This window comes from Oncorhynchus gorbuscha, linkage group LG19 (genome assembly GCF_021184085.1).
Source record: "Oncorhynchus gorbuscha isolate QuinsamMale2020 ecotype Even-year linkage group LG19, OgorEven_v1.0, whole genome shotgun sequence".
Lineage (NCBI taxonomy): Eukaryota > Metazoa > Chordata > Actinopteri > Salmoniformes > Salmonidae > Oncorhynchus > Oncorhynchus gorbuscha.
Window position 1 is genome coordinate 16661241 of NC_060191.1, and position 23950 is coordinate 16685190.

The 23950-nt window shown below is 44.3% G+C and overlaps 1 protein-coding gene across 1 annotated transcript; it reads left to right on the top strand.

Moving 5' to 3' along the window:
* Window positions 1-569: 569 nt before the first annotated feature.
* LOC124006021 (FAST kinase domain-containing protein 4-like) lies at window positions 570-22476 on the top strand. The gene is made up of 11 exons (XM_046315685.1): window positions 570-932; window positions 1523-2018; window positions 2248-2568; window positions 6342-6516; window positions 9478-9635; window positions 9771-9881; window positions 11996-12140; window positions 12304-12555; window positions 12627-12738; window positions 12868-12982; window positions 21890-22476. Exons 2-11 carry the CDS (start codon window positions 1605-1607, stop codon window positions 21989-21991), a joined length of 1905 nt encoding a protein of 634 aa, XP_046171641.1. The 5' UTR covers window positions 570-932; window positions 1523-1604; the 3' UTR covers window positions 21992-22476.
* The last annotated feature ends 1474 nt before the right edge of the window (window positions 22477-23950 follow it).

A 23950-nucleotide genomic window follows, 5' to 3' on the forward strand; every position in this document is an offset into this window, starting at 1 on the left:
TTCCATGATGTTTATTGCTCCCTAGTGGAACTTTCTGGTACTTAGAAAGACTGTACGGAAACAGGAAGTAGAGTAGTCGTTCTGCACGCAGAGAAGCAGCTAGAATCAACGCTACGGTGCAGGTCTTCCAGTGCAGTTATTTCTTGTCACGCTTCAGCCTCGGAAAATGTTTGTTTGTAAGTTAGATTCAAGCATATTGCTAGTGATGATAATCTTGTTATTGATATAATTGCTTACTTATCAATGTTAGTTGGTTGCATTTACTCACACAAATGGCCTTTCCTTTCATGTATGACGTCAGCTGTATTACTTTGCTCGTGCGTCATGTAAACGAATTGTAAAACATACAATACTGTAGTTTTATTATTGTTTCTAGTGTAATATGCTTTGTTATTGTACAGAGGTGGTTGCACATTATTAGAGTAATTAAAGGAGTTAGACAATTACCATGAGTAACAATTAGCTATATGGTTTGGCATCATGCCAGATGCATGGTACTTTGGCATGTGCTTTGTATTTATGCAACTGTGAATTGAATACTAAAGTATATTCTTTTCTGTATTTTGCAGTTTCACAACATAAACGTTTTCAATATATTAATTCAAGAAAAGTTACGCCTTGGGAGTTTTATTGAAGACTTAGTTGTTAACTATCTGTATAGTTTTGCATGGGAACGCAATTCAAGGGCAGAATAACTTTACACCACTGTGTGTATCTAATTCTATGGGTTCCGCGCAAAAACATCAAGACCAGGTTCTGCAATAAAAAAAGACGATCTAAAGTGCCTTGAAACAAGTGGACCAATCGCAGCTTCGTCCGACAGTCATGTGACACTGGTAGCTTTGAGGTCATTTTCTTGCGACTATTGCTGACAGCTCCATGTGAATGTCGCTTTCGTCTTCTACCACTAGCTTTCTATCTTATTTATCAAGGTAAGAACAGTCCTTTAAATATATAAATGGTAACTACATGTATTTATATGTCTACCTAAGACCTGTCACAGTTGTAGTTGTGAATGCAGAGAATGTTGCCAGTCTGAGTTTCATAATTGTAATAGCTAGAACGGCAGAAACCCTAGTCGGCAAGGTCAGAATACGCTTGATGGCTGCTCAGCTTTTGAGACTGAAATGTTGCTAGTGATGTTAATTCAGCTCAGTCCACTATGACTACTTGCCACAACCATGTCTATTCATTGATTTCCTGCAAATATTTGGTTTGTAGTAGTACAGGCTACACTATTGTTGACACAATGTTATGTTACACAACACAATCCCCACGTTATTGTTACTAATTGCTAAAGCATCTCAAGATAGCTAGGGTAAGCTTGTTGACAGCAGTCCATGACCGACAGACTACGGAGAATAAGAAAATAGTCCTTATCATAAAGTTGCACATTAAGGGGTTAGTTGGGCATAGCAACATGTGATCGTAGGTTCAGGAACCAAAAGAAATAATGAGAACCACTGAGTGATATTCACTCTCTTGAATTAACTCTCTTTTTCTCTCTATTGCTCGCTCTCAGGTGTTAGCATGGTGACTCTGGCTGCTGTGTTGTGAATACGTGTCTCGCTTCTCTCAGGCCTTGTGCTGCTCTCTGTTTCTCCATGACCAGCCGTCTGCTGGGCCGATGTGCCCGTCTCCTCCCCAGGCCCCCCCAGGCCTCAGCCGTCGCTGGCCTCCTGCCAACCCCTGCAGCTGGGCCAGCAGAGCCGCTGTGGGCCCAGGCCTGGCGGCAGCCTGTGTTAAGGGGGCTATGTGAGGGCAGGAGTTTGGTCAAAGAGGAGTATCCCATCGAGCCCAAACGCACCCAGCTGGATGAGCTCTTAGAGAGGGCCCAATCTCCACAGGATGTCCTGCAGGCATGGGTGGCACAAGGAGGAAAGGCCAATCAGGCAGCTAAGGCTCTGGTTCAGCTTGTCAGATTGGCTGGGAGAGAGAAAGGTGGGGCTAAAATGGACCAATTTGAGCTGCTGAATGATCCTAGACTGCTAGACATACTGGACACGGTTACTGCACAGGTAGGAGATGGTGTTGTAATAAGGGTCAAGGGATAGGTAGGATGAGGAAAGGTGAGGGTAGATAAGTGGAGGGTTGAGAGGGGATGAAGATGGGTAAGGAGTGATGAAAGAAGAGACATGGGGCAGGTTACAGTTAGGGCAGAAGGCAGCTCAAAATATTCACGAAACCTTTCGGTGCTCCTTTGAGTGTGTGTAAATTGACTGTGTGTGCGTGTATCTCTTCCCCCAGGTAGCGTCGGTGTGGAATGGTACGCTGGTCTCTCTGCTGCGCTCCCTCTCTGCTCTGGGTGTTCCTCCTACAGCTGCAGTACAACGCTCCATCCAGACAGAGGTGCTGTGGCGTGTACGCAGACTCTCTTACAAACAGCTGGCTTTCCTGGCAGACTGGGGAGCAGGGCGGAAGGGTCAGATGGAGTTGTCGCTGGTGAGTGCAGCGCTAAAACAGCTGGAGCTCCGCTGGACTGAGATCGCTGACGCCAGAACAGTCAGTACCCTGATGGCTAGGGCTGGACACCTCAGTCCTGCACTGATGGACAGACTGGAGGATAAGGTAACAAACACCTATACTACTACCCCCACACTACACACACAAAGTTATCAAAAATGTATTTGGACAGTGAAAAAAATTACATATAAATTGTTGCTATACTCCAGCATTTTAGATTTGAGACAGAATGTTTCAGATTAGGCGACGGTGTTTTCATGCATATCTATTTTACTGTTTAGAAATGAAGCACTTTATGTATCTAGTCCCTCTTAATTTAAAAAGTCATAAGTGTTTGGACAAATTGACTTAGTACTAAACTTGACTAGTTTAATAAACTATTTGTCACCATATTCCTTGCACGCAATGATTAGGGATGGGCATTTGCCATTTTTTGACTGTTCAAATACCCTATATTTATTTTCTGGGTACTCAAAGGAATTTAAAAATATATATCTTTAGAACACAAGAACCGCACTGGAAACAAATGTGCGCATTTATCTATAGGCCTATGCCTATAGTGCCCGACAACACCAAATGTATCATAACCATTACAGATAACAAATCCTAATTGCTAAATTGCCCCATATACACAGTATTCAGTCAATAAAAAAGCAAGTGCCATTTAGGATTAATTTAATGAAACCTTAATATCAACTGGTAATATTATATCGTGGAACATGATCTTCAAAAAGGCAGTAGCCTCAGCAGTGATGCTTGCTTGTAGAAACATATGGCTGTGCAATGGCATAGGCTTGCTTGTAGAAACATATGGCTGTGCAATGGCATAGGCTTGCTTGTAGAAACATATGGCTGTGCAATGGCATAGGCTTGCTTGTAGAAACATATGGCTGTGCAATGGCATAGGCTTGCTTGTAGAAACATATGGCTGTGCAATGGCATAGGCTTGCTTGTTAATTTAGCAGACATGATGCTCTTATTTCCCGAGCCCTAAAAAACATAAAAAACATGATGTAAAAAAACATGATGTAATATAACAATAAAATTGAACAAAGTATTCAGACCCCTTTTTCCACATTTTGTTACTTTACTGCTTTATTCTAAAATGTATTACATTGTTTTTCCCCCTCATCAATCTACACACAATAACAAAGCAAAAACAGATTTAGACATTTTTGATAATTTATAAAAAATAAACTGAAATATCAAATAAAATGTTATTTGTCATATGTGCCGAATACAACATGTATAGGTAGACCTTACCGTGAAATGCTTACTTACAAGCCCTTAATATCACATTTACATTGGTATTCAGACACTTAGTACTTTGTTGAAGCACCTTTGGCAGCGATTACAGCCTCGATTCTTCTTGGGTATGACGCTACAAGCTTGGCACGTGTATTTGGGGAGTTTCTCCAATTCTTCTCTGCAGATTCTGTCAAGCTCTGTCAGGTTGGATGGGGAGCATTGCTACACAGCTATTTTCAGGTCTCCAGAGATGTTCAATTGGGTTCATGTCCGGTTTCTGGCTGGGCCACTCAAGGACATTCAGAGAATTATCCCGAAGCCACTCCTGCGTTGTCTTGGCTGTGTGCTTATGGTCGTTGTCCTGTTGGAATGTGAACCTCTTCCCCAGTCTGAGGTCCTGAGCGCTCAGGAGCAGGTTTTGATTAAGGATCTCTCTGTACTTTGCTCTGTTCACCTTTACCTAGATCCTGACTAGTCTGCTTATCCCTGGTGCAGAAAAACATCACCACATTGTGATGCTGCCACAACCATGCTTCACCAGACGGGATGCTTGCCATTCAGATGAAAGAGTTTCATGAGACCAGAAAATATTTTTTCTCATGGTCTGAGAGTCTTTAGGTGCCTTTTGGCAACTCTAAGTGGGCTGTCATGTGCCTTCTACTGAGGAGTGGTTTCTGTCTACCATAAAGGTCTGATTGGTGGAGTGCAGCACAAGATGGTTGTCCTTCTGGAAGGTTCTCCCATCTCCACAGAGGACCTCTGGGGCTCTGTCAGAGTGACCATTGGGTTCTTGGTCACCTCCCTGATCAAAGCCCTCATTCCCTCGATTGCTCAGTTTGGCCGGGCAGCCATCTCTAGGAAGAGTTTTGGTGGTTCCAAACTTCTTCCATTTAAGAATGATAGAGGCCACTGTGTTCTTGGAGACCTTCAATGCTGCAGACATTTTTTTGGTACCCTTCTCCAGATCTGTGCCTCGACACAATCCTGTCTCTGAGCTCTATGGACAATTCCTTAGACCTCATGGCTTGTTTTTTGCTCTTATGTACACTGTCAACTGTGGGACTGTTGCAGGAATTAAATTCCTCTGTTTTAATACCCACTTAAAATTAAACACTCTGTCAATTCATAAGGATTTGTATGACCATTATTTTATAAAAATGGACAGAGCCCAGTCTTAAAGTCAAACAGCAGCTTTTATTCACGAGAGTACTGCCCCTTACACATTTTACCACAGGTTATAAACTGAAAATGACGTCAGAGTTTTCTAAATGTTCCGTCTCTTCTTGACACCTGTAGAAAGGCTCTATAGTTCTCAAGCCTTCCCACCTCTCCTAGAGCCAAGGTCAGCCAGTGTAGATAAGCATTCTACCCAGTCTGGCGATATAGTTAATTCATTTCTACCAAGGAACAGACAGTCATTGTTCTAATTCTTGATTATATTTACACACATTATATTCAGTACTAGGATTAAAAAGAAAGTTCATACATATACAGTAACATAATAGCATTCTGATTAGTACATATACAGTAACATAATAGTATTCTGATTAGTCAGTCCTGATTGGAATGTATACATAATTAGTCATTATTGATAAAAATTCCCTTAACAGGGACCTTATATAGATAGGTGTGTGCCTTTCCAAATCATATCCAATCAATTGAATTTACCACAGGTGGACTCGAATCAAGTTGTAGAAACATCTCAATAATGCACCTGAGCTCATTCTCGAGTCTTAGCAAAGGGTCTGAATACTTATTTACATAAGGAATCTGTTTTTTAAATTTTTGATACATTTGCAAAATGCCTATATCGGTTTTCGCTTTGTCATTATGGTGTGTGTGTACATGCATACATACATACATACATACATACATACATACATACATACATACATACATACATACATACATACATACATACATACATACATACATACATACATACATACATACATACATACATACATACATACATACATACATACATACATACATACATACATACATACATACATACATACATACATACATACATACATACATACAGTTGAAGTCGGAAGTTTACATACACTTAGGTTGGAGTCATTAAAACTCGTTTTTCAACCACTCCAATTTCTTGTTAACAACCTGTAGTTTTGGCAAGTCGGTTAGGACATCTAGGTTGTGCATGACATAAGCAATTTTTCCAACAATTGTTTACAGACAGATTATTTCACTTATAATTCACTGTATCAGAAGTTTACATACACTAAGTTGACAGTGCCTTTAAACCTCTTGGAAAATTCCAGAAAATTATGTCATGGCTTTAGAAGCTTCTGATAGGCTAATTGACATCATTTGAGTCAATTGGAGGTGCACCTGTTGATGTATTTTAAGGCCTACTTGTGTCCTAACCGACTTCGCCAAAACTATAGTTTGTTAACGAGAAATGTGTGGATTGGTTGAAAAACAAGTTTTAATGACTCCAACCTAAGTGTATGTAAACTTCCGACTTCAACTGTACATATATAGCGGAGTGGAACTGTACTTGCCACCATCAACAAATCTATCTCAACCCAACACTCCTTTTCTTTTGATTTGATTTTCCTTTTCTTTTCTCTGTCTCCCCGCTCTCTCTGTTCCCACCCCAGGCGTTAGAGCTAGCTGAAGGGTTTGGGGCGGAGGATATCCGCAGGGTGTCTGTGTCTCTGGCGTCTCAGGGACGCCGGTCAGTGCCTCTGCTCAGAGCTCTGTCCTACTACCTCCTACAGAAACCCTCAACAGACCTTACCACACCGCTACTGTTGGACCTCGCCTACGCATATGGTACATAGACACACTTGACTAAAATATTTCAGTTGTTGTGTATGTTAAATTTGTTTTATTTAGAGTTTATTATTTCATTTCATCTCCATATAGGTGCTCCCTATGCTGTCTGGCAAAATCAATAATGTTTAGTTCTTCAAAGTAAATCGGGCATACTGGGGTTTTTTTCTCTAGAGAAAATGTGCACATTGAGCTCAAAGAAAAAAACTGAACAAAATGGAATTCAAATAATTTAATCACTGTAGGTCAATAAGTTGTTTAAAAACCGAACAATAACCGAAATGTCTGTTAATTGCTCAGCAGTAATATATATATATATATACACACACACACACACACACACACACACACACACACACACACACACACACACACACACACACACACACACACACACACACACACACACACACACACACACACACACACACACACACACACACACACACACACACACACACACATAAACTGGAGATGTAAAAGGATGTGCCACAGGGTTGAATGCTGGTACCATTGTTATTCTCCATCTTTGTTAACAATATACCTAAAAACAAACTACCTGCGGTCAACTGATATTTCAGCCGTGAATTTTTCTTTATTCCAACAGATTTATAGGGGCAGTGCAGTTAATATGATATTTTCACACTGAGGTCGAAATAGCACACTGTAATTGTGAAAATGACGATATGCCCTTTTTGTGTAAGAGCTGTTTGAAAAAAATGCCTGTGCCCTCAATTATTAAGGTGCGTGCTCAAAAAAAGGACTCTAAACCTTGTGTGCACCAGTTTCCCCATAAAGGTCGGTATTTATGCATTTTGAGCTTGATGGGAAAGTGTGTGCATCTCCACGCATATTTCAAACCATGCGTGCACACAACTTCTAGTGGTTCACACATGAGTAGCTCGGCAAACAATTCTGAGAGTACATGCAACTTTCACTTGCTGCACCGCAAATTTCTTCTGATGTGATTTAAGCATTGACATGGACTACCAATTTCATTGGTTCTCTATGAACAATTGTTTTTTTAAGAATGAAAAATTTAACACAGAATATAATCTGGGAAAATATAAATCAGAATTTGGGGGGAAAATCTCATTTTATCTGGGAAGAGGGGAGAGTTGCAGGGGCATAGCGGGATTTCTTATAAGCATCTGGTGTCCCGCTCCTTGAAAGCGGGATCTCTAGCCTTGAGCACAGTGTGGATGTTACCTGTAATCCATGGCTTCTTATTGGGCTCCCTCGTGGCACAGCAGTCTAAGGCACTGCATCTCAGTGCTTGAGGCGTCACTACAGACACTGATTCGAACCAGGGTATCACAACCGGCCGTGATTGGCATTCCCATAGGGTGGCCACAATTGGCACAGCGTCGTCCGGGTTTGGCCGTCATTGTAAATAAGAATTTGTTCTTAACTGACTTGCCTAGTTAAATAAATAAATGTACGTCACTGTGGGGAGGATGTCTTCAATGCACTTATTGAGGAAGCCGGTGACTGAGGTGGTATACTCCTCAATGCTATTGGATAAATCATGGAACATATTCCAGTCTGTGCTAGCAAAATAGTACTGTAGCGTAGCATCCGAGTCATCTAGCCTTATAAATCTTGTTGAGTGCGATCATAGTGCCAGCATCGGTTTGTGGCGGTAAATAGACAGCTACGAATAATATAGATAGTGTGGTCTACAGCCTATTATGAGGTACTCTACCTCAGGCAAGCAATACCTTGAGACATCTTTAATATTAGACATTGCACACTAGCTGTTATTGACAAATAGTCACATACCTGCCCCTCATCTTACCAGACGTAGCTGCTGTGTCCTGACGATGCACGGAAAAACTAGCCAGCTCGATATTATCCGTGTTGTTGTTGTTCAGCCATGACTCGGTGAAACATAAGATATTTAAAAATATATAATGTCCCATTAGTAGGATAGTCTCGACCGTAGATCATCCAGTTTGTTTTCCAGTGATTGCACGTTGGCCAATAGAACCAATGATAGTGGCGATTTACTAACTCACCTACGAATCCTCACAAGGCACCTCGACCTTCGCCCCCTGTATTTCCGTCTTCACCCGAATTATGGGGATTTGGGCCTGGTCTCGGAAGCTGTCGGACTCATTAAAGGAAAAATCATTGTCCAGTTTGAGGAGAGTAATCGCTGTTCTGATGTCCAGAAGCTCTTTTTGGTCAAGAGACGGTAGCAGCAACTCTTTGCTTATGTAAAAAATAAGTTACTAACAATGCAATAAAACGAACAAAATAGCACAGTTGGTTAAGAGCCCGTAAAATGGCAGCCATCCCCTCCGGAACCATTATATAAGTGTTCAATGATTGTGTGTGTGTGTGTGTGTGTGTGTGTGTGTGTGTGTGTGTGTGTGTGTGTGTGTGTGTGTGTGTGTGTGTGTGTGTGTGTGTGTGTGTGTGTGTGTGTGTGTGTGTGTGTGTGTGTGTGTGTGTGTGTGTGTGTGTGTGTGTGTGTGTGTATGAATGAAAACGTGTGTATGTTGCTTGCCTGTCACGGTTTGATAAATACCAATCATTTGAGGTGCACTAAAATCCTAGAATATCCAAGTACGCCAGAATTGAGTAAAACATGTTTGCACAGTTGATGAATGAGGCCCCTGGAATTTCTGCCTGTTCAGGTGGGATGGAACATTTGGCCCACATCATGATCTTAATATAATAGACCAATCAATGACTGTTCATCTGGGTAAGTGGTGGACTCTAGACCATCCTATCAGCCAATCAGGGCTGTGTATGTAAATATCTTAAATGCCCACACAATCAGACATCATTTCAGGGGCCAAAGGAGGTTCAGGGAAATAAATTATAAAAAATATTTTCTGTAATTGAACACTGATTTATTAGACATACAGTGATGATTTCAAAATAAAATTACAAAGACTGCATGGGGGCTTTAAATTCTCTCTCGCTCTCTCTCTCTGTTTTTCTTTCTTTCAGGGAAGTTGAATTTCCACCATTCCCAGGTCTTCCAGCGATTGGCAGCTGAGTTGTTACCCAGAATGCCAGAGATTAGTTCTGCCGATGTTACTCGCTGCGCCAAATCACTTGCCTTCCTCAAGTGGCTCCATCTCCCATTGTTTGAGGCATTCGCTGAGGTCTGCACACACTCAGACACTTCTAAACACATCTTAAACTGGTTGGATCATCCCCTAGCCCTCTTGAGTAACAAATATTGCTCTAACTCATCCTCTTATTTTCTTCCTTTGTTTGATTTAAAAAAAACTATTCAGCACTACAGCGTGAACAGTCAGAAGTACAGCACACTGCAGCTTTGTAACCTGCTCATGTCACTGGCCAGGCTCAACTTCCAGCCCAGCAAGGGGGAGGAGTTCTACAAGAAGGTAAACAATGAGAGTATCAATTTGTTTCTTTATTTAACTTATGCTGTTTATTTATTTAAATTTGATTTAACCTTTATTTAACTAGTCAGGTAAGTCAGTTAAGAACAAATTCTTATTTAAGGACTGCCAACCCTGGCCAGACCCGGACGGCGCTGGGCCAATTGTCTGCCGCCCTATGGGACTCCCAATCACGGCCGGATGTGATGCAGCCTGGATACTCAAGGATAAATATTGTGTAGAACTGACTGGGTTCTCAGTCATGTAGAGTCATGTCAGTGCTGCACATGACAGTTCTATCAACTTTGGTTGATGAGGGGAAGAGGCATTTGGCTAGAGTACCTTCCCAGGATGTACTCTTTCTCCCCTCTCTCCAGATGAAATCTCGCGTCTTGTGACGGCCGGCCGCCCAACAACCTGCCCGCTCGACCCTATCCCCTCCTCTCTTCTCCAGACCATTTCCGGAGACCTTCTCCCTTACCTCACCTCGCTCATCAACTTATCCCTGACCGCTGGCTACGTCCCTTCCGTCTTCAAGAGAGCGAGAGTTGCACCCCTTCTGAAAAAACCTACACTCGATCCCTCCGATGTTAACAACTACAGACCAGTATCCCTTCTTTCTTTTCTCTCCAAAACTCTTGAACGTGCCGTCCTTGGTCAGCTCTCCCGCTATCTCTCTCAGAATGACCTTCTTGATCCAAATCAGTCAGGTTTCAAGACTAGTCATTCAACTGAGACTGCTCTTCTCTGTATCACGGAGGCGCTCCGCACCGCTAAAGCTAACTCTCTCTCCTCTGCTCTCATCCTTCTAGACCTATCGGCTGCCTTCGATACTGTGAACCATCAGATCCTCCTCTCCACCCTCTCCGAGTTGGGCATCTCCGGCGCGGCCCACGCTTGGATTGCGTCCTACCTGACAGGTCGCTCCTACCAGGTGGCGTGGCGAGAATCTGTCTCCTCACCACGCGCTCTCACCACTGGTGTCCCCCAGGGCTCTGTTCTAGGCCCTCTCCTATTCTCGCTATACACCAAGTCACTTGGCTCTGTCATAACCTCACATGGTCTCTCCTATCATTGCTATGCAGACGACACACAATTAATCTTCTCCTTTCCCCCTTCTGATGACCAGGTGGCGAATCGCATCTCTGCATGTCTGGCAGACATATCAGTGTGGATGACGGATCACCACCTCAAGCTGAACTTCGGCAAGACTGAGCTGCTCTTCCTCCCGGGAAGGACTGCCCGTTCCATGATCTCGCCATCACGGTTGACAACTCCATTGTGTCCTCCTCCCAGAGCTCTAAGAACCTTGGCGTGATCCTGGACAACACCCTGTCGTTCTCAACTAACATCAAGGCGGTGGCCCGTTCCTGTAGGTTCATGCTCTACAACATCCGCAGAGTACGACCCTGCCTCACACAGGAAGCGGCGCAGGTCCTAATCCAGGCACTTGTCATCTCCCGTCTGGATTACTGCAACTCGCTGTTGGCTGGGCTCCCTGCCTGTGCCATTAAACCCCTACAACTCATCCAGAACGCCGCAGCCCGTCTGGTGTTCAACCTTCCCAAGTTCTCTCACGTCACCCCGCTCCTCCGCTCTCTCCACTGGCTTCCAGTTGAAGCTCGCATCCGCTACAAGACCATGGTGCTTGCCTACGGAGCTGTGAGGGGAACGGCACCTCAGTACCTCCAGGCTCTGATCAGGCCCTACACCCAAACAAGGGCACTGCGTTCATCCACCTCTGGCCTGCTCGCCTCCCTACCACTGAGGAAGTACAGTTCCCGCTCAGCCCAGTCAAAACTGTTCGCTGCTCTGGCCCCCAATGGTGGAACAAACTCCCTCACGACGCCAGGACAGCGGAGTCAATCACCACCTTCCGGAGACACCTGAAACCCCACCTCTTTAAGGAATACCTAGGATAGGATAAGTAATCCTTCTCACCCCCCTTTAAGATTTAGATGCACTATTGTAAAGTGACTGTTCTACTGGATGTCATAAGGTGAATGCACCAATTTGTAAGTCGCTCTGGATAAGAGCGTCTGCTAAACGATTTAAATGTAAAATGTAATGTAAATGTAGTCCGTGTTTGTCAACTGTCTCCTCCTGTGTGTATGTAGGTCCACTCTGCCCTGGAGGGTGTTCTCCCTAACGTGGAGGTGTTCCTGCAGATAGACGTGGTGTGGTCTCTGTGTGTGTTACAGCAGGCCAAGCCCCAGCACATCACATCCCTCAACCAACACACACATGTTGCCAAACTCTCAGGTAAACACACACTCGAGTACTGGTCCACCCCAGGAGATGGCAGCAGAGGACTGATCCACTGATGTTCATGTGGTCTGTGCTCATAGCCCTGTGCATTCTCAGCTGTACAGACTTGGGTGATTCTGCTGATTTGATGTTGCGTTGCTATATTGTTGTTTCACAGAAGGCAGTCTGTCTCGAGTGGAGAACTATCGCCTGAAGCTCCTCCACATCATTGCTACCCTCCAGTTAGAACACCCAGAGTCTCTGTCCTTCACCCTGCCTACAGAGGCCATGTTGATTCCCTCCACCCTGGGTCAGGACTCCCCCCTCTCCCCTCTACAGACTGGGCTGAAGGGGGCCCTGGATAATCTGGTGGGGGGGAAAGCAGAGGCCCTACGTACCGGGGTCAACACTATATACGGCTGGACCATAGGTGAATACACGCGCACACACACACACTGTAAGGCTGGAACAACAGGTGACTTACTTGTTGTGTTCTATCAGATGGAGAGCTGGTGGTGGACAGTGAAAATAAGCCAATGGACCTGGTGACCCTGATAGCCCCTCACCTGCCTGGAGGAGGCGGAACCAATCCCCTACCTGAGGGTGCATGCAGGTGAGGGAAGAAGGGTGTGTGTGTGTGTGTGTGTGTGTGTGTGTGTGTGTGTGTGTGTGTGTGTGTGTGTGTGTGTGTGTGTGTGTGTGTGTGTGTGTGCATGTGTTCTGACAGTCCTCCTCTTTGCAGGTTAGCGTTCTTGACCTGGGAGTTTCCTAACTATGGCTCCAGGAGTAAAGATCTGCTGGGACGATTCACCATGATGAGACGGCATCTCAAACTGGCTGGCTTTATCCTTGTAGAGGTATGGAGGGATGATGATGAGGAGAGAGGGAGTGATGCAGGTAGACTGAAAGAGACTTTCTGGCAGTCATTATAACAATAACTGTCTATCGCATACACACAAACCCTAACCACAGCATACTTTCCAGCCCAGGCCAGACACTCTTGGGTGTAATCACCAGAACAAGCCTCTTTCCTGGGGGAGATCAGGTAGACTGGGATGGACACAGCATTACTGCATTACACTGCATGAAGCTCATTGCCTCAAAGTAACACACGCACAGTACAGCAGTCTTCTGAAGTTAAAAGGGAATTGACTTCCATCCACTGTAGATGTCTAGGTGTGATTCATAGCACATCCCCTTAGCATGTGCCTCAGAGTTGTTACATAGGGAATGGGCTGTGTGAGATATGCTCGTCTCAGTGTTTCCACTTCAGCAAATTAACTCATCACCCTGACAAAGTAAAATGGTTCTTTATCCTTCTTTGATTAACAGACTATGAGAACGACACGCTCTTTGTGTGGCTAATAGGGTTGTCAGTATAACACAAATCTCTTTTCCATGGCAAAAAGAAAACACAAAGCCAACTATACTCTATTGTCCTTTTTAAAAACTGCTGTATAAGCTGAGTATACAAAACATTAAGGACACCTTCTTATTGAGTTGCACCCTCCCCTTTTGCCCTCAGAACAGCCTCAATTCGTCAGGGCATGGACTCGACAAGGTGTCAAAAGTGTTCCACAGGGATGCTGGCCAAGGTTGACTCCAATGCTTCCCACAGTTGTCAAGTTGGCTGGATGTCCTTTGGGTGGGGACCATACACATGGGAAACTGTTGTGTGTGAAATCCAGCAGCGTTGCAGTTCTTGACACAGAAACCGGTGCAACTGGCACCTACTACCATACCCCATTCAAAGGCACTGAAATGTTTTCTCTTGCTCATTTACCCTTTAAATGGCACACGTACAGGGCATTCTGAAAGTATTCATACCCCTGGACATTTTCCACATTTTGTGATGTTACAGCCTTATTCTAAAATGGATTAAAATGTTTTTACCTCATCAATCTACACACAATACCCCATAATATCAAAGCAAAAACAGATTTTTAGAAATTGTTGCTAATTTATAAAAAATATACTGAAATATCACATTTACATCAGTATTCAGACCCTGTACTCTATACTTTGTTGAAGTACCTTTGGTAGCGATTAGAGCCTCGAGTTTTGGGTGTGACGCTACAAGTTTGGCACATGTGTATTTGGGGAGTTTCTCCGATTCTTCTCTTCAGATTCTCTCAAGCTCTGTCAGGTTGGATGGGGTAACGTCGCTGCACAGCTATTTTCAGGTGTCTCCAGAGATGTTAGATCGGGTTCAAGTCCAGGCTATGGCTGGGCCACATAAGGACATTCAGAGACTTGTCCCAAAACCACTCCTGCTTTGTCTTGGCTGTGTACTTAGGGTCATTGTCCGGTTGGAAGATTAACTTTCTTCCCAGTCTGAGGTCCTGAGTGTTCTGGAGCAGGTTTTTATCATGGATCTCTCTCTCTGTACTTTGTGTTAAACTTTCCTGGGATCCTGACTAGTCTCCCAGTCCCTGCCACTGAAAAACACCCCCACAGCATGATGCTGCCACCACCATGCTTCACCGTAGGGATGGTGCTAGGTTTCCTCCAGACGTGACACTTGGAATTCAGGCCATTGAGTTCCATCTTGGTTTCATCAGACCAGAGAATCATGTTTCTCATGGTCTGATCGTCCGTTAGGTGCCTTTTGGCAAACTCCAAGCGTGCTGTCATGTCCATTTTTACAGAGATTTTTACAGGCTTCCATCTGGCCACTCTACCATAAAGGCCTGATTGGTGGAGTGCTGCAGAGATGGTTGTCCTTCTGGAAGGTTCTCCCATCTCCACAGAGGAACTCTGGAGCTCTGTCAGAGTAACCATCTGGTTCTCGGTCACCTGCCTGAACAAGGCCCTTCTCCCCCAATTGCTCAGTTTGGTCGGGTGGCCAGCTTTAGGAAGAGTCTTGGTGGTTACAAACCTCTTCCATTCAATAATGATGGAAGCCACTGTGTACTTGGGAACCTTCAATGCTACAAATGTTTTTTTGGTACCCTTCCCCAGATCTGTGCCTCAACACAATCCTGTCTCGGAGCTCTACGGATAAGACTAATTTCTATCAGCATGTTAAATGTGCAACAAGAGGAAAAAAATTGTAGACCACCTTTACTTCACACACAGAGACGTGTACAAAGCCCTCCCTCGACCTCCATTTGGCAAAACTGACCATAACTCTATCCTCCTGATTCCTGCTTACAAACAAAAATTAAAGCAGGAAGCACCAGTGACTCTGTCTATTAAAAGAATAAAGAAAAGTGGTCAGATGAAGCCGATGCTATACTACAGGAATATGTTGGAATACGACTGGAATATGTTCCGGGATTCTTTCGATGGCACAGAGGAGTACATCGCATCAGTCACTGGCTTTATCAATAAGTGCATCGAGGACGTCATCACCACAGTGACTGTACGTACATACCCCAACCTGAAGTCATGGATTACAAGTACCATTCACACTGAGCTAAAGGGTGGAGCTGCCCCTTTCAAGTAGCAGGAAGCTTATAATGAATTCCGCTATGCCCTCTGACAAACCATCAAACAGGCAAAGCATCAATACAGGACTAAGATTGAATCGTACTACACCGGCTCCGACGCCCGTCGGATGTGGCAGGACTTGCAAACTATTACAGATTACGAAGGGAAGCACAGCCAAGAGCTGCCCAGTGACACGAGCCTTCCAGACGAGTTAAATAACTTCTATGCTTGCTTCGAGGCAAATAACACTGAAACATGCATGAGAGCATCAGCTGTTCCGGATGACTGTGTGATCACATTCTCTGCAGGAGAATGTCAACATTCACAAGGCCGGCCTCCCAGGTGGCGCAGTGGTTAAGGGCGCTGTACTGCAGCGCCAGCTGTGCCATCAGAGTCCCTGGGTTCGCGCCCAGGCTCTGTCGTAACCGGCCGCGACCGGGAGGTCCGTGGGGCGACGCACAATTGGCCTAGCATCATCCGGGTTAGGGAGGGCTTGGTCGGTAGGGATGTCCTTGTCTCATCGCGCACCAGCGACTCCTGTGGCGGGCCGGGCACAGTGCGCGCTAACCAAGGTTGCCAGGTGCACGGTGTACCCTCTGACGCATTGGTGCGGCTGGCTTAGCGCGCATCCAACCCGGGGTGTTAAGAAGCAGTACGGCTGGTTGGGTTGTGTATCGGGGGACGCATGACTTTCAACCTTCGTCTCTCCCGAGCCTGTACGGGAGTTGTAGCGATGAGACAAGATAGTAGCTACTACAACAATTGGATACCACGAAATTGGGGAGAGAAAAAAAAAACATTCACAAGTCCGCTGGACCAGACGGATTACCAGAACGTGTACTCCGAGCATGAGCTGACCAACTGGCAAGTGTCTTTACTAACATTTTCAACCTCTCCCTGTCAGTCTGTAATACCAACATGACCACTATAGTCCCTGTGCCGAAGAACACGAAGGTAACCTGCCTAAATGACCCGTAGCACTCACGTCTGTAGCCATGAAGTGCTTTGAAAAGCTGGTCATGGCTCACAACACCATTATCCGAGAAACTCTAGATCCACTCCAATTTGTATACCGCACCAACAGATCCACAGATGATGCAATCTCTATTGCACTCCACACTGCCCTCTCACACCTGGACAAAAGGAACACCTATGTGAGAATGCTACAGCTCAGCGTTCAACACCGTAGTGCCCTCAAAGCTCAACACTAAGTTAAGGACTCTGGGACTAAACACCTCCCTCTGCAACTGGATCCTGGACTTCCTGACGGGCCGCCCCCAGGTGGTAAGGGTAGGTAACAACACATCTGCCAAGCTCATCCTCAACACAGGGGCCCCTCAGGGGTGAGTGCTCAGTCCCCTTCTGTACTCCCTGTTCACTCATGACTGCACGGCTAGGCACGACTCCAACACCATCATTAAGTTTGCTGATCACACAACAGTAGGCCTGATCACCGACAACGATGAGACGGCCTATACGGACGAGGTCGGAGACCTGACCGTGTGGTGCAAGGACAACAACCTCTCCCTTAACGTGTCAAGACAAAGGAGATGATTGTGGACTACAGGAAAAGGAGGACCGAGCACGTCCCCATTCTCATCGATGGTGCTGCAGTGGAGCAGGTTGAGAGTTTCCAAGTTCCTTGGTGTCCACATCACCAACAAACTAATATGGTCACATCACCAACAAACTAATATGGTCCAAGCACACCAAGACAGTCGTGAAGAGGGCAAAATATATTCCCCCTCAGGAGACTGAAAATATTTGGCATGGGTCCTCAGATCCTGAAAAAGTTTTACAGCTGCACCATCGAGAGTATGGTATGGCAACTGCTCGGCCTCCAACCGCAAGGCACTACAGAGGGTAGTGCGTACGGCCCAGTACATCAGCGGGTCCAATCTTTCTGCCATCCAAGACCTCTATACCAGGCGGTGTCAGAGGAAGGCCCTAAACATTGTCAGACTCCAGTCACCCGAGTCGTAGACTGTTCTCTCTGCTTCCGCACTGCAAGCGGTACTGGAGTGCCAAGTCTAGGTCCAAGTACATTTTATATTGTGTTATTGACTACGTTTGTTTATCCCATGTGTAACTCTGTGTTGTTTTTGTCGCACTGCTTTACTTTGTCTTGGCCAGGTCGCAGTTGTAAATATGAACTTATTCTGGCCTACCTGGTTAAATAAAGGTGAAATAAATCAATTTAAAAGAGCTAGGCAATATGCACAAAATATCAAATCATGGTATTTTTCAAATGTTTGATGCTATTTTATGTTTTTGATTAATATAAATTCTACATTTGCCTTATGAGTAGTGCGTAACCCTAGGGTAGCAACATATAAACGTCCCTTTTTCGGGACCCTGTCTTTCAAATAACTTCACAGATCTTCATTGTAAAGGGTTTAAACAGTTTCTTATGCTTGTTCAATGAACCACAAACAATTAATGAAAATGCACCTGTGGAACGGACCTTAATTAAGACACTAACTTCTTACAGACGGTAGGCAATTAAGGTGACAGTTATGAAAACTTAGGACACTAAAGAGGCCTTTCTACTGACTCTGAAAAACACCAACAGAAAGATGCCCAGGGTCCCTGCTCATCTGCCTGAACGTGCCTTAGGCATACTGCAAGGAGGCATGAGAACTGCAGATGTGGCCAGGGCACACAATTTCAATGTCCGTACTGCGAGACGCCTATGACAGAGCTACAGCGAGACCGGACAGACAGCTGATCATCCTCGCAGTGGCAGACCATGTGTAACAACACCTGCACAGCATCAGTACATCCGAACATCACACCTGCGGGACAGGTACAGGATGGCAACAACAACTGACCGAGTTACACCAGGAACGCGCAATCCTTCCATCAGGGAAGACATTCTCCTCCCTCATGTGGTACCCTTCCTGCAAGCTCATCCTGACATGACCCTCCAGCATGACAATGCCACCAGCCATACTGCTTGTTCTGTGTGTGATTTCCTGCAAGACAGGAATGTTAGTGTTCTGCCATGGCCAGCGAAGAGCCCGGATCTCAAACCCATTGAGAACGTCTGGGACCTGTTGGATTGGAGGGTCAGTATTGTCTCAGTTGTTGAATCTTGTTATGTTCATAGAAATATTTACACATGTTAAGTTTGCTGAACATAAACGCAGTTGACAGTGAGAGGACTTTTCTCGCAGGGTTTATACTTCAATTTATTTCAATGGGTCTTTCTCCATTCAGTTTTATACTGTTCAATTCAACTTCAACCTAATATAATTTCCTGCGTTTCCATCAGTTTCTGCATTTCCTGCACTCATTTGAGATAATTTCCAAACTGCCACGATATGGGCAAAAAAACTGGCCGTTATTTTTAACCAAATGTTGCAATTGTAATTTAGATCAAAACACTTGGGTGAACTTTTGGAATCATGGAAATATTTTTATTCTAATTCTATAGTTAGAATATAAATAATAGTTGGCACTTTGATTACAGTGTTGTTTGACATGACAACGAGTAAAAATGCCATTAGCTAGTTGTGACTGGGTAGGAACCAAAGTGATGTTCATAGTTTCCTAGGTGACCCTGTAATCTTTGGCTACATTAAATCTTTATTAATGTAGCCAACATATTCATGCTTCACCTATTCCTCTTTGATATAGAAGGTACTTTTGAAGAAACAACATGTTGATTTAGGCCTCCACCAGCACTGGTATCGGGCTGTATTAGCTAGATACGTTTGCCCGACTCATTACTTTAAGTAGCTAGTTAGCTAACACGATTTAGCATAAGTTGCTAAGAAAACACAAACTAGCTGTTTGCAGATGTAAGGAACACACATATTGTAATTATAGAATGCTTGTGGATTTATATTAAGATCAAAGTGGAAACAACATCACGGTCATCAACATTGTTCCATGTGCTGCATTGACCATGCAGTCTGAACGAAAGTGTCTCGTGGTCAAGCAACAACAAATGCGCTCCTAGAGTGACGGGGTGGGACCAGGTCTTTGTGGGAAGCAGCATGGAAAGAGAGCGGAGAGGGATGACTCAAGTAGCGGGGTAACCTATACAAATGGACGTTACTCACGACGTATCACATTTTAACAAACCAAACATTAAAATACCGTTATAGAAGGTAAACCAAAAACCCAAACCGGCCCGTTCATCAATACCAGTATATAGTAAAATACGTATACCGCCCTAGGCTTCTACCCCCGAGCCATAAGAATCAAATGGCTACCCAGACTGTTTGCATTGCCCCCTTCCCCCTTCTATGCTGCTGCTACTCTGGTATCTATGCATAGTCACTTTAATAACTCACATGTACATATTACCTCAATTACCTCGACACGTGCCCCTGCACATTGACTCTGTACCAGTACCCCCTGTATATAGCCTCTATTGCTATTTACTGCTGCTCTTTAATTATTTGTTATTCTTATCTCTTACTTTTTCTGTTGTTTGTATTTTTGTACTTAACTGAATTGTTGGTTAAGGGCTTGAAAGTATGCATTTCACTGTAAGGTCTACACCTGTTGTATTCAGTGCATGTGACAAATAAAATTGGATTTGAATTCCTTCGACCTCATGGCTTGGTTTTTGCTCTGACAGGCACTGTCAACTGTGGGACCTTATATAGACAGGTGTGGCTTTCCAAATCATGTCCAATCAATTGAATTTACCACAGGTGGCCTCCAATCAAGTTGTAGAAACATCTCAAGGATGCACCTGAGCTCAATTTCGAGTCTCATAGCAAGGGGTCTGAATTTTTTACATTTTATTTTATTTTACCTTTATTTAACTAGGCAAGTCAGTTAAGAACAAGTTCTGTTTTCAATGACCGCCTAGGAACAGTGGGTTTAACTGCCTTGTTCAGGGGCAGAACGACAGATTTTTACCTTGTCAGCTCAGGGATTCGATCTTGCAACCTTTCGGTTACTAGTTCATCTTTGTTTTTTAAATTTGTAATACATTTGAAATAATGTCTAAACCTGTTTTCCCTTTGTCATGATTGTGTATAGATTGGTGACGAATAAAATTATTTAATACATTTTAGAATAAGGCACATGTAACATGACAAAATGTGGAAAAAGTCAAGGGGTCTGAATACTTTCCGAATGCACTGTACACAATCCATGCCTCAAGGCTTAAAATCCTTTTTTAACCGGTCTCCTCACCTTCATCTACACTGAAGTGGATTTAAAAGATGACATCAATAAGGGATCACAGCTTTCATCTGGTCAGTCTGTCATGGCAAGAGCAGGTGTTCTTCATGTTTTGTATACTCATATTAAATATTGTTATATAGTTTGGAAAATTCAATAATTGGACTCTAGGTGACAACATCATGTTTGTTTCCAACTTTTGGACAGTTTTCCTTAATAAATTAACTGACTTTTTAGTTTCCTTGTCACAATACTTAGTATAGTGATATTGGTATTGTGACAACCCTAGTGGCTAATGCTGGCTAGCGGTGTACCGTATGATGCTATAGTTGGTTAGCTAATGCTATAAAAAACAATCTAATGCTCATATAATGCTGCATCATGCAGGGCCAGGCTGGTCTGTCTCCCTGAAGGATGCCAGTTATAAAAAGGCTTGATAGTCAGTCAGGAGCCAGGAGAATAGCAGCAGCAGCTCTGTCTCATCTAGGCCAAGCTCCTTAGCCAATCCCAGCACACACTCTCATTTAGGACAATCGCGTTAGCCAATCTGACCGCTCTGTCTCATCTAGGCCAATTGTGTTAGCCTGAGAGCTCTCAGGTCTGCAGTGGTGCTGGGTAAACTAGGCCACTGAACTTACCTGTGGCAGACTTCCAGACATAGGCATTTTATCAATTAGATTTGTCCACCTCCTGTGTCCTCTCTCCTCTGTCCTCTTTCACCTTCTTTTGAAAAAGGTCAGTTAATCTGGGAGAGTCTGCAAGATAAATGTCTAAAGAAGTGATCAAAACAAATTAGGTAGTTCTGACTTTTTATAAATAAAATAAGTAGCATATCGTTTTTAAACGTGCATGTTTTTTCCACTGACACAACAAAAGCTGATTTCAAAGGGTGTGTGGCAGATTTAAAAAGGATACTCATGTGTATCCTCAATGAAAGGTGGCAATTGAGGGGAGGACACTCTTCTTACTAATGAATTGACACACATCTTGACAACTTATCAGTTTCTGGGTCATGGAGGAGAGAAGATGAAGGATTGACTTTTACCCAAATGAGAGAACCACCTAGATTGTCTCCAAACCTGATTTGCATAAAAACTCTACTGGGTGTATGTCAGCTATAGTATTGCAAGGTAAAGAGCATTATTGATAGACAAATGCCTGAATCTGTACTTTCTGTCCCTCCCAAGGTGCCATACTATGAGTGGCTGGAGCTCAAGTCTGATTGGCAGAAAGTGGCGTATGTGAAGGATAAGATGGGGAAGGCCATTGCTGAGGAAATGGCGAAGTGAACTAGGCCAAACAGCAGAAGTTTAGAACTGAACCAGGCTCAACTGGACTGGAAAGAGGAGAGCCAGGATGTCAAGGACGGCTCACCAAAACCAATCTGGTCTCAAACAACTCTGAACAACAACCCCCCCCCCCCCACACACACACACACACTAATCAACCCACTTTAAAACAAGCTGATTGGTGGAAAATGTCTTTGTTGTTTTATCTTTGGTTGCCTTGCCGATGCGTGGGGCTTTCCATGTTACCATGGAGATGGCCCCTGAGAGTTCTGTATGCTGAAGAGAGCAAACAGAGAGGGAGAAAGAGAGAGTGGGCTCTATAGCAGAAAGCAAGGGCAGAAAGAGCTCTTGCTAAGGAGATGTGTCCCTAAGTGACACTCAGTGAAAGAGAATGGAGAGCAGCATCATATAATCAATGCCCCAATCAATGTTAAAAGCTGTGTATCACCTGTGAATAGAATGGTCTAATTAAATTATCAATATGAGCTTTGTTGAGTGATGCTATTAGTGAATACATTATTTTATGCTTTAATTTCAATATATGTGTTCCACACACTGTCCTCCATGTTGGCACAAATGTTCCATGACTGTAACATTGTTTGTGTTTGAGAGCATAAAATCCGTGATCCATTGTGGGTAAATTGTGACTGACTGATCTACAAATAATAAGTATTTATTCGTGATGCAAGTTGATTTGTAGATCAGTCAATCAAATGTATTTATAAAGCCCTTTTTAAGTAAGCCGATATCACAAAGTGCTGTACAGAAACCCAACCTAAAACCCCAAACAGCAAACAATGCAGATGTAGGAGGCACGGTGGCTAGGAAAATCTCCCTAGAAAGTCCAGAAACTTAAGAAGAAACCTAGAGAGGAACCAGGCTCTGAGGGGGGAACAGTCCTCTTCTGGCTATGCTGGGTGGAGATTATAACAGAACATGTACAATATGTTCAAACCTTCATAGATGACCTGCAGGGTCAGATAATAATAATCACAGTGGTTAGAGAGGGTGCAACAGGTCAGCACCTCAGGAGTAAATGTCTGTTGGCTTTTCATAGCCGATCATTCAGAGTTGGAGACCAGAGGTACGGTAGAGAGATGGTCCAAAACAGCAGGTCCAGTGAACAGGTCAGGGTTCCATAGCCCCAGGCAGAACAGTTGAAACTGGAGCAGCAGCATAACCAGGTGGACTGGGGACAGCAAGGAGTCATCAGGCTAGGTAGTCCTGAGGCATGGTCCTGTGGCTCAGGTCCTCCGAGAGAAGAAAGAGAGAAAGAATGAGGAAAAGAGAGAGAATTAGAGGGGGCATACACAGGACACCGGTTGAGACAGGAGAAATACTCCAGATATAACAGACTTACCCTAGCCCCTTGATACAAACTATTGCAGCATAAATACTGGAGGCTGAGACAGGAGGGGTCGGGAGACACTGTGGTCCCGTCCGATGATACCCCCAGACAGGGCCAAACAGGTAGGATATAACCCCACCCACTTTTGCCAAAGCACAGCCCCCACACCACTAGAGGGATATCTTCAACCATCAACCTACTACCCTGAGACAAGGCCAAGTATAGCCCACAAAGATCTCCCCCACGGCACGAACCAGAGGAGGGCACTAACCCGGACAGGAAGCTCACGTCAGTGACTCAACACACTCAAGCGACGTACCCCTCCTAGGAACGTCATGGAAGAGCACCAGTAAGCCAGTGACTCAGCCCCTGTAATAGGGTTAGAGGCAGAGAATCCCAGTGGAAAGAGGGGAAGCGGCCAGGCAAGGGCGATTCGTCGCTCCAGTGCCTTTCCGTTCACCTTCACACCCCTGAGTCAGCTTACACTCAATCATAGGACCTACTGAAAAAATGAGTTTTCAATAAAGACTTAAAGGTCGAGACAGTCTGCGTCTCTCAGATGAATAGGCAGACCATTCCATAAAAATGGAGCTCTATAGAAGAAAGCCCTG

What these genes read in the sequence shown, in the direction of transcription:
- LOC124006021 (XM_046315685.1), top strand. Translation starts at nt 1,605, where the DNA reads ATGACCAGCCGTCTGCTGGGCCGATGTGCCCGTCTCCTCCCCAGGCCC. An exon ending in TGTTTGAGGCATTCGCTGAG is followed by an intron (nt 9,636 to 9,770) that starts GTCTGCACACAC and finishes AAAACTATTCAG; the next exon opens with CACTACAGCGTGAACAGTCA. An exon ending in TATATACGGCTGGACCATAG is followed by an intron (nt 12,556 to 12,626) that starts GTGAATACACGC and finishes GTGTTCTATCAG; the next exon opens with ATGGAGAGCTGGTGGTGGAC.